The sequence below is a fragment of the Rhineura floridana genome, chromosome 7, assembly GCF_030035675.1.
Source record: "Rhineura floridana isolate rRhiFlo1 chromosome 7, rRhiFlo1.hap2, whole genome shotgun sequence".
NCBI lineage: Eukaryota > Metazoa > Chordata > Lepidosauria > Squamata > Rhineuridae > Rhineura > Rhineura floridana.
Window position 1 is genome coordinate 79,704,004 of NC_084486.1, and position 16,662 is coordinate 79,720,665.

Below are 16,662 nucleotides of genomic sequence, written 5' to 3' on the forward strand. Positions count from 1 at the left end.
AGCTTGCTTCACATGTTAAGACAAGAAGTGCTCTCATTCAGCTTCTGTTTGTGTTTCTTCTTGAGCTAGTTGTTAACAATCTAAGTTGAAATACAGGTAAGTTTTCCTGCTGCTATAGTACTTTGCAGCTGGGTGCCAATTAAACAATAACAACTGATATGAAAAAGGCCCCATGGGTGATATTATGTATCAATTCTTGTACTCCCCTGCCTAGGGAGCTGTTCATATTGCAGGAATCAGAAACACGCTGCTCAAAGACAAAAGTTTTTTTCCCCTCCCCTCTCATCCCACTGCAAAACTATCAATTGGCACAGTGACAGATTGTCTCTCATGCTGCTGTAGATATTGTGCTATTGATTTCCAGCTCTTGGAGAAAGCTCACCCTGTTTAACAAAGCAAAGCTGTTTTTCATGTTGCTCCTTGCATCCTGTTCAGTTTTATTTAGAGCTGAATAAATTGTCCTTTTCAAATTTGTAAACCATCTTCGTGTCTCTTCTGAAGGTGTTTAACTTATTTTTCTTTCCATTTCATTAATTTGAAGTTTAGACCTAAGAGAGATGCTGATATGACTGTTTCTACAGAAACATGAGAGAATAGGAACAACACGTGTTCCTTGCCACTGGCCTCATAGAATCATTGAGTTAGAAGGTACCTTGCAGGTCATCTAATTCAGCTCCCTGCTCAATACAGAATCTGCAATGCAGGAGGCAACTATAGCTTTAAATGGGAGTTACACAAATTCATGGAGGACAAGTCTATCAAAGGCTATTAAGTATGATGGTGACATGTTCACGATGGTGAAATGTTCAGAGGCAATATGCCTCCTTTGCTAGGGAAGGGAACAACCACAGGGGAAGGTCTTTCATTTTCTTCTTGTGGACTTCCTAGAAGCATCTGATTGGCCACCTTGCAAGACAATATGGTGGACTAGATTGGAACTTCAGTCTTATCTGGCAAAATAGTTATTATGAATGTGCAACCCTCCCGCCCCCCCAAAAAATACAATTTTTGAAACTTTTGGTCTTTCAAATCCTTCATATTTTTTCCACACAGGAATTTCTAGATTTGCACTACAGTAGCAACTGTGAAAGGGAGCTATGTTAATTACTACTGTTCCTTTTTCTGCATCATTACTATATTTTAGAGGCTACATCCTAAAATCTGCACTGACTTGGATAAGTAAACTTCAGGAAGTTCATGGAAGGCAAATTCTCCATCTTCTCTTCCTCCTGCAGCCACCTGTATCCCCCAAAAAGCCACTCCAGAGGGTCAGGGGTACCAATGTGGGATTGGGTGCAGGGGCTGCTGGAGGTGGAAGTTACGGGAAACATTTCTACTGTGACCTGCCTTAAGTTTACTTCTCTTTGGTTCCATGTTCAACTGGGTAATTTCTGCCTCTGCCAGCAGCCTCTACACAATCCAGAGAGACATCAGAGGCTGCCTCAGAAGAGGATGGGAAACTTCCATTCCATGGGCTTCCTTAAGTTAACTTACCTTAGGATCCAAGCCATTATATATATTTGTTTTGTGACTTTCACTATCAAAGCCCACCCTTCCCTCGAGTATCTTAACTTTGAATCCACTGTGGAGTTTCATTTTACTCCTTTTCCAGCCTGTGGTTAGTAAGGGGGCCTTTGATGTATTTTTCACCTTAGAGCATGCTCAGACTATATGCCATATCCCAACACTGGATTTGACAGGTAACAATGTACACACAATCTGTGTCAAATTTATCTGTTTTTCAGCCATGCCAATTTTTCCTAGGTAGCAGGGATAAAGGGAATGTTCTTGGCTAACAAGAAGATTGACAACCAAGTGAAAACTTTCATCACCTACAATAAAGGCAGAGACTGGCACTTGCTACAGGCCCCAGACACGGATCTGAGAGGAAATCCAGTTCATTGCCTCCTGGTAAGTGATGGTTTCTGGAACAGCTTGGAGCAGGAAAGTGGTTTGTGACACGGCCTGTTAAAAATAAATGTATCTTCCACCAGAGTCCCTCCCCCGATATAGTACCTACTATGTGAAAATTTCATTATGTAAGTTTCGACCATCTCTGGTAAGGGAATCCAATTCTTGTGGTTCTCAAAGGAAAAAGCATGCCTCTTCATGAATCTTTTCACTGATGCATTCATTTTTGGCCATACAGGCTGGACTTTGTGCCAGGTCTGTTGAGAGAGTGAGCTATTTTTGGCAGCAAATCCTGGGGGTAACCCCAGTGTTGGGTGCAAATAATATTCCCAGGATAATTTACTTCAATTAATCAGATCTGTGGAAATTCACACAATTATCTTATGGCCAAATGTGTGGTTTCTCATCCCATAATCTGAATTTCTTTAGAGAGGATTTGTAAGACCTCTATTTAAAATGGAAGGGAAACACTGGAAGTCCATGAAGTTCGCAAAAGGTTGCATGCCTGTTTCCCTTTTCTCCAAAAACCCCCACCACTCTCACTAACTCATGGGATGGAGGAGAATTTCATTGGGTCCATATGTTTAAATGGACCAACCTAATTTACACCTCTTGCACTGTGAATTACTGGAAGGCGATTATTTGGTCTGCACCCTTTGAATTTTGTGCAACAGTTTTCAGCTCAAAAGAGTTACAAAATGCACATTTTTTGCAATAAAATGAACTGAGAAGTTAATACATTGAGATAAAATATGTGTGTAAATATGTATTTTGGGATAAAATAGTGTTTAAATACAAACTTGTCAGGCACATTTATTCTATAGATTTCAGTTCCATAGAAGATTATGGAAACAAGGTGGAATGGATTTATGAACACATCTGAAATTGGCATGGACCAGAAATAGACTGATCCATTCATTGCTACTCACTCAAGCACACACCAGTCAGTCTTCTTTCCATTTCTCTCTCTCGCTTGCTTACTCACTCACTCTCGCTCTCTTGCACACCCACATGCACACATACGACTCTGGACTTCTAATCTCCCTGTCAAACCCGATAGCAAAGGAGCATTATCAGAGCACTTCCTTAGGTTGACAGGTTTAGACAATTTCACCGAACCCTGGAAAGGAAGGGCAAATACAACTGGACTGTTTTAGTCTAAACAGGTCACAACAATACATGACTTGAGCAAGTGTTGTAACATTGCATCTCTACTTTCAGCAGACGTTGCGAGTATTGTATCAATGGCAGAATGCCTAGCACGGTAGTATCAGTAAGATGAAGATGAATTCTGTAGAGATGTGTCGGCCTTGACATATCCACTTTTCATCTCTCCTGAAGTTTCGTGGTTAGTCTGCACTTCTTTTCTCCTCACCCTATAAGGATTTGTCTGCCATCTTGTGGTCCTCAAGAGTACTTATGAAGGAGAGGGTAGACTGAACTTTTCTTCCTTTTTCTTAGCACAATCCAGTTCTTTAAACAGGGTTGTGATTGCAGTGCAGGTGGGTATAATTCCATGATGCCCACCACCTCTCTTTTGCACAATTTAACTTTCTAAAGGATAGGATATGGGGGAAATGGTCTGTCTTGCTTTCCTCCAACATACAGGGTCATCATATTGCATGGAAGATAGGGCAGAGAATTCCCATAGGCTTCAGAGAGAAGGAAGGGAACAAAACACATCAGTAAAAGCTCACCAGTTTGTGATGCGACCACCAAAGCAAATTAGGGGTGAATTGCATGAACTTGTACTCCATCTCTTAGTGATCTCACTGAGTGCTTGAAAGATAAAATACAAAAGGAATCTTGAAACAGCATAATCTGAAAGTTTTGAGAGAGAGAGAGAGAGAGAATCCCACTGGATTGCAAGGCTGGGTAAATTACTTTAGTTTACAAATGGTCTAAACATACCAGGGTGGTGGTGATTAGTATTAGTTGGGTTTTTAGAGAATGTGTTCCTCAGCTCGCCCTTCAGAATAGATAACACATTAAAGGAACACAAACTCACTTTCTCAGTTTGCAGATGCACTTCAGGTCCATTGTGATTGCTTTGTATCATCCTCAGTTGGATTGCTACAGAGTGTAACCCTTCCAAGACTGTCAGTTTCTGTTATGGTGTTTGGTATATTGTTCTTGTGTAGTGACGTGCCCATTCATTCACTTCTGCCTTTTCTTTTCTTTTTTTCCATTTCTTTTTGCCTTTTGTCACATCAGCACAGAATTCACATCCTACCACCCAGCACTTGGTATCCCACTCACCTTTTGATACCACACACATACTGACTTTCAGGGCTGACAGCCTCTCTGAAGAGGCATGAACTCTGAAGAGTGCAGAGAACACTTTTGCTCCCAGAAGGCTTACCTTGGACTGGGCAGGCAGGGGAATGAATCGTCTGATACAAAGCTCATTGGCATTTAACAGTAATCTGCTTTCCAGCAGTTTTGCAGGTATTCATTAGCTGAGTAAATAATAGGTTAAGGAGTATCATTGGTAGGCCTTTTCCATGTGTAACCACTGCGATTGTTTTGATCTTTGAAGGATTATGCTAGCCTTTGGAAACTGTTACAACCCAGGATTTGAGAGTGAAGGGGAAATGTCCTTATTTTCATTGTTTACTTTGACTGTTCTCCTCACCCTACCACCCGCTGCCAGCATCCACGCATTAACATGCTACAGATTATATTTAGTTACGTAGATTTCTGTGTGCTATGGTGCTGGGAGAAAGATCAGTGTTGCCTGCTACTTTTTTTTAAATCACATCCCTGCAAAAAGGAAGAATATACCAATGTTTGAGGGGTTTTCTTTATGAATCTTGAAAGCATCTTTTAATGAAACCTAAGGCAGACCGTTCTGTCTGGCAGAGTGAGACAGCACTGTAGGTGGCAGAAGCAGAGAGCAGTAGCAGCAGCCTCCTTTTTTGAGTTGTTCCTGTCTCCTGAGCCTACTTTCTGGTGGTGACAATAAAGGTTTGTTGTTTGTTGTTGAGCTTGGCTAGCTGACTGGTTGATTCACCTAGTCGCCTTCTCCCAACATACCACAGACAGTGCCATTGAGAAAGATCCCGACTAAGCCAGCAAGCAGAAAGGCAGCCAGATCAGGTCAAGCAGTTCAGCGGGCACCATGCATCCATTACTCTGCTTTTGTTTAAGCGGGCAGCAAGCAGTGCCAGGTGGCATGGTCAGTGAGCAGTGTTAGGTGTTTGAGGAGAAAGCTGTGTGTGCCATGTGGGCTGCCCTGCACCCCATAAGCTAGCCTGCTGCCTTCAGGTGTGGTGGACAACCCAGTCTGGTCAGCTTCTGTACACAAAATGCTGAGCGGGGAGGTATCACGTCTTTTGCTTCAGTCTTGTGCTGGCACTGATAAAAACTCGTAGAGTTGTATACCTCTTTCTGTTCAAAACTTACATATAATTTTAAAACAATGTCTAACACTCATGAGATAAAGGGGTTTTTTTTGCTGTTAATTTCAATATAGTGAGAATTTTGAAAACTGCCTTATAGCGAGTCAGACCATTAGTCCATCTAGCTCAGTATTGTCTACACTGACTGGCAGCAGCTCTCCAGGGTTTCAGAATGGGGACATTTCCAGCTCTTCCTGGAGATGCCAGGGATTGAACCTGGGACCTTCTGCATGCAAATGGATGATCTACCTGTCAGCTACAGCCCTTCCCCATTTTGTACCAATCCACCTAAAAGTGAGTGGATGCAGGTAGATGAGGAGATGTACCTAATGGTTGTTGATCATGTGGCTCTTTTGCCTGATCCAGCTGCCAGGGTTTACTCACACAGAGCCCACATTAAAAAAAAAAGTTGTACCTGTTCAGGCAGGACATTGTCAGAACATATTTCCTCTTTGCCTGACACCTGATTGACATTGTTGCGAACTAGATCCCACTTCATCAGATGCATGGGCTGTGAGCCTCAGTTGTTGTTCAGTACCTATACACACATTGGTGTAAACGAGAACAAAACGTAGAGGTTGAAGCGAAATGGCAATCAAAAGAAAAAATGTATAATTTGTGACACTTCAATGAGAGGTTAAATCTATGCAAAATTACTTCTCATGGGGTCAGTAATTGGTAGTAACAAAATCAGTCTAGGATTGCTGAGTAAATTAAGTAATTTGTTGAGTAGTTAAATGGAAAACCATTTCTCTATTCAGACCCAAATGAATAAAAATCAACTTTTTGATAAGCTGCAGTTCAGCAGTTTCAAAATGTAGTTTTCCTCTGAAGTTTCTTGAAAGTGTGTCTTACTCTCTCTACAACTTATATGCAATATCTCTTTTTCTTCCAAGCCCTACTGTTCCCTGCACCTACACCTGAAGGTTTCAGAAAATCCGTACACTTCCGGCAACATTGCCAGTCGGGATACTGCTCCAGGCATCATTGTGGCCTCTGGTAGGAAATGTTCCAATTCTATATACAGATGTCTGCAATGACCTATTATTTTTTAAAATGAGCCTGAGAGCTGAAATCTTCAAATTGTAAATAAGGGCTAAGGTGGAATCATGGCTAAGAGACTGAGCTGGGAATCAGGAAGTCCCTACTTCAAATCTCACCTCTGTCATGTATTCATTAGAGGACCTGAGGCAAGCCACTGTCTCTCACCAGCTGCCTCCCCGCCATCATCAGTATGTGGATGATAATAATACTGACTTATCTTACACGGTTGTTGTAACAATTGCAAGCAGATAGTGTAAATGAAGCATAGCATTTGAAAGTGTTGTATAAGTGCTTGTCATCATTATTCATTTAAAGTACTAAATTGGCCACATGTGGTTATTTCCAAAACAAAAAACCACAGTTTTAAGTCACCAAGTGACTGACATTTTGAGATCAGTAAAAGGAGGAGGCTTTTTTCCTGCCTTTGGATTGAATTTTCTTTTTTTTCCCTTTTGCTTTAAGATATCATTTCATTCAGTGGTGCTTTCTTTACAGGTAATATCGGGAATGAGTTGTCAGACAATGATATCAGCATGTTTGTTTCATCTGATGCTGGCAACACTTGGAGACAAGTAAGTAGCAAAGGAAAACAATGCCCAAAAAGTAGTTTGTCTTCTGGATGGCACAAGGGATTAATCTACTATGCCAGGTAAAGATAAAACATAATAACATACACTCTGTTTATAGTTTCCTGTTGAACAGTAGGTAAGGACCATGTATGACTTCTTAACAGAATTGGGCATTTTAACTGAATGTAAATTGGTACCAGATTAATTTCCCCATTTAGCTGTTGTGTTTAATGACTCACTAGATTTGATGAACTGTACAGTTATAGTGGTTTTCATTAAATTAAAGCTGATATTTCTGCTACCTTTGGGAAATTTTTGCTCAGTTCCACAGCTACTGCTCGGGTCCCCCATTATGATGAGAGCTGTGGAACTGAGCAAGAATTTCTCAAAGACAGCAGACATTATTAGCTTCAATTTAATGAAAACTATTAGAGTTGTGCAGTTCATCAAATACAGTGAGATGAATAACCTTGGCTGATTTTTCCCATTCATCATGCTATACCCAGGAGTGCATGCAGTCCCCAGCCTAATTTCATGTGGCCCTCTGGATGTTGCAGGCCCCCTCTTGCTCTTTGGAGCACCCCTCCAGGAAGCATTTCCTGTTCTACATCATGAGGAAGAGGTAGAGTAGGAGATGTGGTTGCTACACAGTGAGCTGTGGAACTGGGGAATCTAAGCTATCTTGTTGCACAATGGCTGATTAATATCACTGTTTCTGGCAGTGTTTCAGCCAAAATTCACAAACAGCCACATGTAGGATAAAGACAGAAGTTATTGTTGAATATTGTTCTCAAAATTCTGGCATCCTGACTGAGACCCACAGTCTTTGCGGACCCATTCTGCAAGTTCTTTCAGTCTGTAGCACTTATTCTGCAGCACTCATTCAGTATTTATTTCATATCTGTATTCTCATGATGTTTTTCTTTAGAAGAAAACATTGCAATTATATCCCCAGGATATATGTGTCATTGTGGCATTTTCTTTTTTCTTTTTTAAATGAAGTCATAAGAACTAGAAACTTGCTCCTTCTTTTCCTCTTCAAATGAAAGCTGATGCTGAACTCTTGTCCGGTAGCAATTCTCTGCTTGCATAGTTACTGTGTAATGTAAATGTACTGCCTTCAAGTTGATTCCGACTTATGGCAACCCTATGACTAGGGTTTTCATGGTAAGCAGTATTCAGAGGGGGTTTACCATTGCCTTCCTCTGAGGCTGAGAGGCAGTGACTTGCCCAAGGTCACCCAGTGAGCTTCATGGCTGTATGGGCATTCGAACCCCGGTCTCCCAGGTCCTAGTCCAACACCTTAACCACTACACCACACTGGCTCTCATACTTACTGTGTAGAACCCAGAATATGTACAGCCCTGTCAAAGGCCATTGAATTGAAGCCACTGCTACAGAAACAGAACACCATCCATCAACAGCTCAATCCACACAATCCAGAGCTCAAAGAAAGCATTTGTGTGTGGTGGGGAGGGGAAGGGGGATCTAAGTTCAGGTGATTATGACCCCATTACTGAGGGAGCAGAATTATAATAACAAATGAACATGTTGGTTGGAAAAATAACACAAATAACATAAATACCATGTATGGTATAAATTCAGTTAGCTATTACCTTGTTGACAGAGAGGGAAAATTGGTCTCCAAAATAATGTGATTCTCTCTTGAAAATGTTTTTGTATAGGGTTATGCTTCTAGTAATGACTGCTGCTTGCCATGCTTCTGAAAGCCTGCTATAGTGGGCCTTTTTGGCACCATTGAAATTAACTAACCTGAAGGATATTACTTTGCTTCAGTTCCTATAAGAATCAGTCCCACAACCACACAATGCTTGGCTGGCTTATATATCCTTGATGATGCACAAAATGAGTAACATTTAGCAAGTATGTTTTAGGCACTTTAATAAAAACATGAACAGCATTAAGAATAATGCAGACCCAGGGCCTGCAGGAAGAGAACATCGCCGCCCAGGGAAGGAGAGTCTGCTGCTGCTGCTGTGGGATCACCACCTCCACCACCCTTCCCTGTGGGACTTCTGCCTGGCAGACCTGCATCCTGCAGGACCAGGCCCCAGGTACCCAGCCAGCTGGGACTGATTGCTACCACCTGTCCCTCTTTGGAGGGATACATAAGCCGGCTGGCTGGGGTGGCCTGGGAGACCCAGGGCCTGCAGGAAGAGAACATCGCCGCCCAGGGAAGGAGAGTCTGCTGCTGCTGCTGCTGCTGCTGCTGTGGGATCACCACCTCCACCACCCTTCCCTGTGGGACTTCTGCCTGGCAGACCTGCATCCTGCAGGACCAGGCCCCAGGTACCCAGCCAGCTGGGACTGATTGCTACCACCTGTCCCTCTTTGGAGGGATACATAAGCCGGCTGGCTGGGGTGGCCTGGGAGACCCAGGGCCTGCAGGAAGAGAACATCGCCGCCCAGGGAAGGAGAGTCTGCTGCTGCTGCTGCTGCTGCTGTGGGATCACCACCTCCACCAGCCTTCCCTGTGGGACTTCTGCCTGGCAGACCTGCATCCTGCAGGACCAGGCCCCAGGTACCCAGCCAGCTGGGACTGATTGCTACCACCTGTCCCTCTTTGGAGGGATACATAAGCCGGCTGGCTGGGGTGGCCTGGGAGACCCAGGGCCTGCAGGAAGAGAACATCACCGCCCAGGGAAGGAGAGTCTGCTGCTGCTGCTGCTGCTGTGGGATCACCACCTCCACCACCCTTCCCTGTGGGACTTCTGCCTGGCAGACCTGCATCCTGCAGAACCAGGCCCCCGGTACCCAGCCAGCTGGGACTGATTGCTACCACCTGTCCCTCTCTGGAGGGATACATAAGCCGGCTGGCTGGGGTGGCCTGGGAGACCCAGGGCCTGCAGGAAGAGAACATCGCCGCCCAGGGAAGGAGAGTCTGCTGCTGCTGCTGCTGTGGGATCACCACCTCCACCACCCTTCCCTGTGGGACTTCTGCCTGGCAGACCTGCATCCTGCAGAACCAGGCCCCCGGTACCCAGCCAGCTGGGACTGATTGCTACCACCTGTCCCTCTCTGGAGGGATACATAAGCCGGCTGGCTGGGGTGGCCTGGGAGACCCAGGGCCTGCAGGAAGAGAACATCGCCGCCCAGGGAAGGAGAGTCTGCTGCTGCTGCTGCTGTGGGATCACCACCTCCACCACCCTTCCCTGTGGGACTTCTGCCTGGCAGACCTGCATCCTGCAGAACCAGGCCCCCGGTACCCAGCCAGCTGGGACTGATTGCTACCACCTGTCCCTCTCTGGAGGGATACATAAGCCGGCTGGCTGGGGTGGCCTGGGAGACCCAGGGCCTGCAGGAAGAGAACATCGCCGCCCAGGGAAGGAGAGTCTGCTGCTGCTGCTGCTGTGGGATCACCACCTCCACCACCCTTCCCTGTGGGACTTCTGCCTGGCAGACCTGCATCCTGCAGAACCAGGCCCCAGGTACCCAGCCAGCTGGGACTGATTGCTACCACCTGTCCCTCTCTGGAGGGATACATAAGCCGGCTGGCTGGGGTGGCCTGGGAGACCCAGGGCCTGCAGGAAGAGAACATCGCTGCCCAGGGAAGGAGAGTCTGCTGCTGCTGCTGCTGCTGTGGGATCACCACCTCCACCACCCTTCCCTGTGGGACTTCTGCCTGGCAGACCTGCATCCTGCAGAACCAGGCCCCAGGTACCCAGCCAGCTGGGACTGATTGCTACCACCTGTCCCTCTCTGGAGGGATACATAAGCCGGCTGGCTGGGGTGGCCTGGGAGACCCAGGGCCTGCAGGAAGAGAACATCGCCGCCCAGGGAAGGAGAGTCTGCTGCTGCTGCTGCTGTGGGATCACCACCTCCACCACCCTTCCCTGTGGGACTTCTGCCTGGCAGACCTGCATCCTGCAGAACCAGGCCCCAGGTACCCAGCCAGCTGGGACTGATTGCTACCACCTGTCCCTCTTTGGAGGGATACATAAGCCGGCTGGCTGGGGTGGCCTGGGAGACCCAGGGCCTGCAGGAAGAGAACATCGCCGCCCAGGGAAGGAGAGTCTGCTGCTGCTGCTGCTGTGGGATCACCACCTCCACCACCCTTCCCTGTGGGACTTCTGCCTGGCAGACCTGCATCCTGCAGAACCAGGCCCCAGGTACCCAGCCAGCTGGGACTGATTGCTACCACCTGTCCCTCTCTGGAGGGATACATAAGCCGGCTGGCTGGGGTGGCCTGGGAGACCCAGGGCCTGCAGGAAGAGAACATCGCCGCCCAGGGAAGGAGAGTCTGCTGCTGCTGCTGCTGTGGGATCACCACCTCCACCACCCTTCCCTGTGGGACTTCTGCCTGGCAGACCTGCATCCTGCAGAACCAGGCCCCAGGTACCCAGCCAGCTGGGACTGATTGCTACCACCTGTCCCTCTCTGGAGGGATACATAAGCCGGCTGGCTGGGGTGGCCTGGGAGACCCAGGGCCTGCAGGAAGAGAACATCGCCGCCCAGGGAAGGAGAGTCTGCTGCTGCTGCTGCTGTGGGATCACCACCTCCACCACCCTTCCCTGTGGGACTTCTGCCTGGCAGACCTGCATCCTGCAGAACCAGGCCCCAGGTACCCAGCCAGCTGGGACTGATTGCTACCACCTGTCCCTCTCTGGAGGGATACATAAGCCGGCTGGCTGGGGTGGCCTGGGAGACCCAGGGCTTGCAGGAAGAGAACATCGCCGCCCAGGGAAGGAGAGTCTGCTGCTGCTGCTGCTGTGGGATCACCACCTCCACCACCCTTCCCTGTGGGACTTCTGCCTGGCAGACCTGCATCCTGCAGAACCAGGCCCCAGGTACCCAGCCAGCTGGGACTGATTGCTACCACCTGTCCCTCTTTGGAGGGATACATAAGCCGGCTGGCTGGGGTGGCCTGGGAGACCCAGGGCCTGCAGGAAGAGAACATCGCCGCCCAGGGAAGGAGAGTCTGCTGCTGCTGCTGCTGCTGCTGTGGGATCACCACCTCCACCAGCCTTCCCTGTGGGACTTCTGCCTGGCAGACCTGCATCCTGCAGAACCAGGCCCCAGGTACCCAGCCAGCTGGGACTGATTGCTACCACCTGTCCCTCTCTGGAGGGATACATAAGCCGGCTGGCTGGGGTGGCCTGGGAGACCCAGGGCCTGCAGGAAGAGAACATCGCCGCCCAGGGAAGGAGAGTCTGCTGCTGCTGCTGCTGTGGGATCACCACCTCCACCACCCTTCCCTGTGGGACTTCTGCCTGGCAGACCTGCATCCTGCAGAACCAGGCCCCAGGTACCCAGCCAGCTGGGACTGATTGCTACCACCTGTCCCTCTCTGGAGGGATACATAAGCCGGCTGGCTGGGGTGGCCTGGGAGACCCAGGGCCTGCAGGAAGAGAACATCGCCGCCCAGGGAAGGAGAGTCTGCTGCTGCTGCTGCTGTGGGATCACCACCTCCACCACCCTTCCCTGTGGGACTTCTGCCTGGCAGACCTGCATCCTGCAGAACCAGGCCCCAGGTACCCAGCCAGCTGGGACTGATTGCTACCACCTGTCCCTCTCTGGAGGGATACATAAGCCGGCTGGCTGGGGTGGCCTGGGTGTTTGTTTGTTTTTTGTTTGTTTTTTGTGTGCTGCTTTTTTTTTTTGTGGGATTAAGGAGGATTAATTTTATGATGTTTTAATTGGAAATTGGTTTTAAATTGTTTAGGACTGTGGTTTGTTTTTGTATATGTATATTATGTATAGCTTTTTGTTATTGTAAGTTGCCTAGAGTGTCCACTAACCTGGACAGATAGGCGACCAATAAATAAAATATTATTATTATTATTATTATTATTATTATTATTATAAGACTTCTCTATCAACAGAACACCTGTGTAACTCTCTGTTAAGAGCATTTGATTAGGGGTATTGTGAGCTTTCAAGGAGAGGTGCTTGCATAGATGTCCACCCCTTCTCAAATGTTCATGAGTGCAATCAGGCAGCAGAGCAAACAGGCACTTTTTGAGCATATTTGAGGGCTTTGATTTCATTTGCTTGGAATATATGCAAAGTCTCAACTCCTTTGGTTTGTACGTCTTACATTCAATTTTTCCCATAAAAAGATGGTTTTAATAATAAGAGCTGAATTGAAATTATCTAGCAGCAACCATCTCCCCCCCCATGAGATTTCATGGTTTTGCAATAGTTGAAAAATCAAAGTTTTTTCACAAAGCCAAACCATAATTTGCCGCCCTGGGCTCCTGCTGGGAGGAAGGGTGGGATACAAATGAAATCAAATCAAATAAATAAAATAATCTCAACCTGGGGCATTCTGCCCCTAATCTGATACAATTCTAAATATTGTTGTTCTAAATGTTATATCAAATCCTTTTATAACACTACCACTTCCTTATACTTTATAACAGTCAGCCTACAGTAGGAACTATGAAATCTAAGTTCTTAAATACTTACCTCTGTTCTATTTAAATTCATTGCCTTTCTGTTTCCCTTATTGATCCTTGTTCTTTTTATTATTTTATGAGAACTGGAATATGCAATTCATTATTTACATGCTATTACTCATGGTTAAATATAATGAAAGTTATACTAACTTTACTCCTTTGTTGTCAGAAACTTCAGAAAATTTTACATATTCTAGCACCATCCCAAGACCTCAGTAAAATCACTGCAAATAGAAACATTTCCTAAAATGCCACATAAATATTAGAAATTAAGATTACCAGTGAAATCCTATGCATGCCTACTTAGAAGTAAATCCTATAAAATTCAGTGAGACTTACTCGCAGCCTACGGCTTTAGAATCCTAAGCCCATTTACTGGGAAGTAAGTCTCATTGAGCTCAGTGTTATTTTACTTCTGATGATGATGATGATGATGATTTATTGTCTGGATGTTGCCCAAAGGTCCCAGGGCAAGTCACAATAGTTTTAAAATACATAATTAACAGTTAAAAACAACCTAAAATTGTACAAAAGGGTGGATCCTAACCTAAAAATACACATCTCAGGTGTCAAAGCCAGGGTAAAAAGGTGCCTCTTCAGTATTCACTGAAAACTGTACAATGAACTTGCCAAACACACCTCTGTGGAGAGGGAGTTCCACAACTTAGAAGCCTCCACAGAGAATGCCCTCTCCTAGACCACCACCCCCGAGCTTCCAAAGGTGGCAGAACTACCCAAAGGCCCCCTCTGCTGATCTCAGCACCTGAAAGGGTCTGTAAGGAAGGAGGTGGTCTTTCAGATATTTGGGACCTAAATCATTTAGGGCTTTGAACACTCATGTGAGCACCTTGAATTGGGCCCGGAAACAAATTGGCAACCAGTGCAGCTGTTTTCAAACAGGGGTTATATGAGTTCTAAAGGGAATCCCAGCCAGTAATCTGGCTGCTGCACTTTGAACCAGTTGAAGTTTCTGAGTCATCTTTAAGGGCAGCCCCGTATAGAGCCCATTGCAATAATCCAGTCTGGAAGTTACCAGAGCATGGAGTACTGTGGCCAAGTCATCTCTGTACAGAAGAGGCTGGAGCTAGCAAACCAGCCAGAGCTATAAAAAAAAAGGCACTCCTAGCCACTGAGGCTACCTGAGTCTCCAGTGACAATGTTGGATCCAGGTGTACCTCTAGGTTGTGGACCCTCTCTCAACCCTATCCAGAATAGGACATCTCCCTAGTTCCTGAATGTGAGAACTCTGGACACGTAACACCTCTGTCTTTTCAGTATTCAGCCTCAGTTTATTGGCCCTCATCAAGCCCATCACTGCCGCCAAGCACCCGTTCACCACCTCAACCGCCTCTCCTGATTCAGAAGAAACAGAGAGGTAGAGTTGGATGTCATTGGCATATTGATAGCACTTCACTCCAAATCTCCTGATGAGAGCTACCAGTGGCTTCATATGGATGTTAGATAGTATGGGGAACAAGATGGAACCTTGAGGAACACCACAGGACAGTTTCCATGATGCCAGGCAATAGTCTCCCATAATGTTTTGGAAACAGTCCTGAAGGTATGAGCAGAACCACTGAAGCACAGTGCTTCCAACACCCACCTCCCTGAGATGCTCCAGAAGGAGACCGTGGTCAATAGTATTAAAAGGAGAATGAGCAGGGTCACATTCCCACCATCTCTTTCCTGACAGATGTCATCAACCAGGGCATCTAAAGTGGTTTCAGTGCCATGAAAAGGCCTGAACCCAGACTGGAATAGATACAAGTAATCAGTTTCCTCCAAGCAAGTTTGAATCTGGACCACCACCACCTTCTCAAGCACCTTGCCAAAAAGAGAGTCTAGAGGCTACGGCATTCAGAATTTGAATCAGGCCCTGCCAAATCACCCCTGTCCTGTCTAGATGATCCGTCAGATGTATCAGAGGCAGTGAGAATGGCAAAAGGAACACTTATAATGTCCTGAAAGTATCAGATCCACAGAGGTTGTAGATACTAATCCATGCAAGGTGTGTTCCACAGCACTTGGGCATGGTGGGTAATGTAGTGGTTTACTGTTTCTGGCATCTGTAAGCCTAACATCTTTAGAATATGTCTCTCTCCACAGCATCCAACACTGCCAGTGCATCCAACTAGTGATTGAGAGGTAGCAGGAATGCATTCAGATGCAACCTCTAATCATTAACATCACTGAGTGAAAAGAAAGCATAGCAGTCACCATTTTGAAAGGCTCTGACAGTCTGTTGACTTGAAAGATATGCAGGTAGCAAAATAACACTGAAGCAGCATTAAACGAGCCCACTGGCAGGAGTCCTGTCATCCTCTCCTGTCTTTTGTTACTTTTTTATATGAATAATAGGTATGATAAAAATGATAAAAATAACAATGGCATCAGTCCAGAAAGAGAGAGAGTAACTACATAAGAAAAGCCCTGCTGGATTAGACCAAAGCCTTCTCTAGTACAACCTTCTGTTCTCACTGTGGCCATCCAGATGCTTCTCAGAAGCCCACAAGCAGGACATGAGCCCAGTTGCGCTCTCCTGCTTGTGAGGCAGGCAAAACCATTTCAAAGCCTGTTCCAGCTGGACTGGCCTATCATAGTGCCATCTACGACTAGCTTCCCTCTGAGAATCCAGATGGCTTGTTATATACATTTTTATACTGTGAAATATAAAAATAGCTATTATATTAATGATGGTTGATACTCCAAGCTACCTTGGAAAGATTTATATCCTGAAATGTGGGATATTTTAATTGAAATAAATATCTTACTCTGGCACAATCCTTAAGAATTCACATGCATTTCCATAGGATGAGATTTCTGGATTAAGTGATTTGTGAATTTCAGCTTTAAAATATCTGCCTATCAGTTATTATTCATAAGAACATCTTTACATTCATTTCACACAAAATTAGAAATTATGATTTCCAAACAAAAATTGTCCTCTCACTGCTCTTTGTTTCCCTGCCTGTTAATTGCATATTCATTACACTGACTATAAATATGTAATGAACTTTCACAATCAGGTAATAAGATGGACAACAATGCATGGTTGTTGCACATCAGTAAATATGTTTTTTGTAAGTAGTTGGCATTTAATTAATGTGCAATAACTTTCCTCATAAAGTGGAGTCAAGTACATACTTAAGTGGAATTAACAAAGCAAAGAGTCAGTGCTGAACTGACAATTACTTTGCCTTCTATACATAAAACATTGAGGCTCACTGCTTGTGTACTTGACTTTAAATATACACTTAAATGCATTTCTGGTTACTAATTAAAACATATCCAATATATGGATATTTATTAAGGGGAATA

The 16,662-nt window shown here is 45.6% G+C and overlaps 1 protein-coding gene across 1 annotated transcript in view; it reads left to right on the forward strand.

The window, feature by feature from the left end:
* The window catches only part of SORCS1 (sortilin related VPS10 domain containing receptor 1), a 630,164-nt gene that overhangs the window by 516,016 nt on the left and 97,486 nt on the right, over positions 1-16,662 (forward strand). The window contains exons 10-12 of the mRNA XM_061636065.1: positions 1,765-1,911; positions 6,209-6,311; positions 6,852-6,928. Of these exons, the coding sequence (XP_061492049.1) occupies positions 1,765-1,911; positions 6,209-6,311; positions 6,852-6,928 (327 nt within the window). The remainder of the gene's footprint in view (positions 1-1,764; positions 1,912-6,208; positions 6,312-6,851; positions 6,929-16,662) is intronic.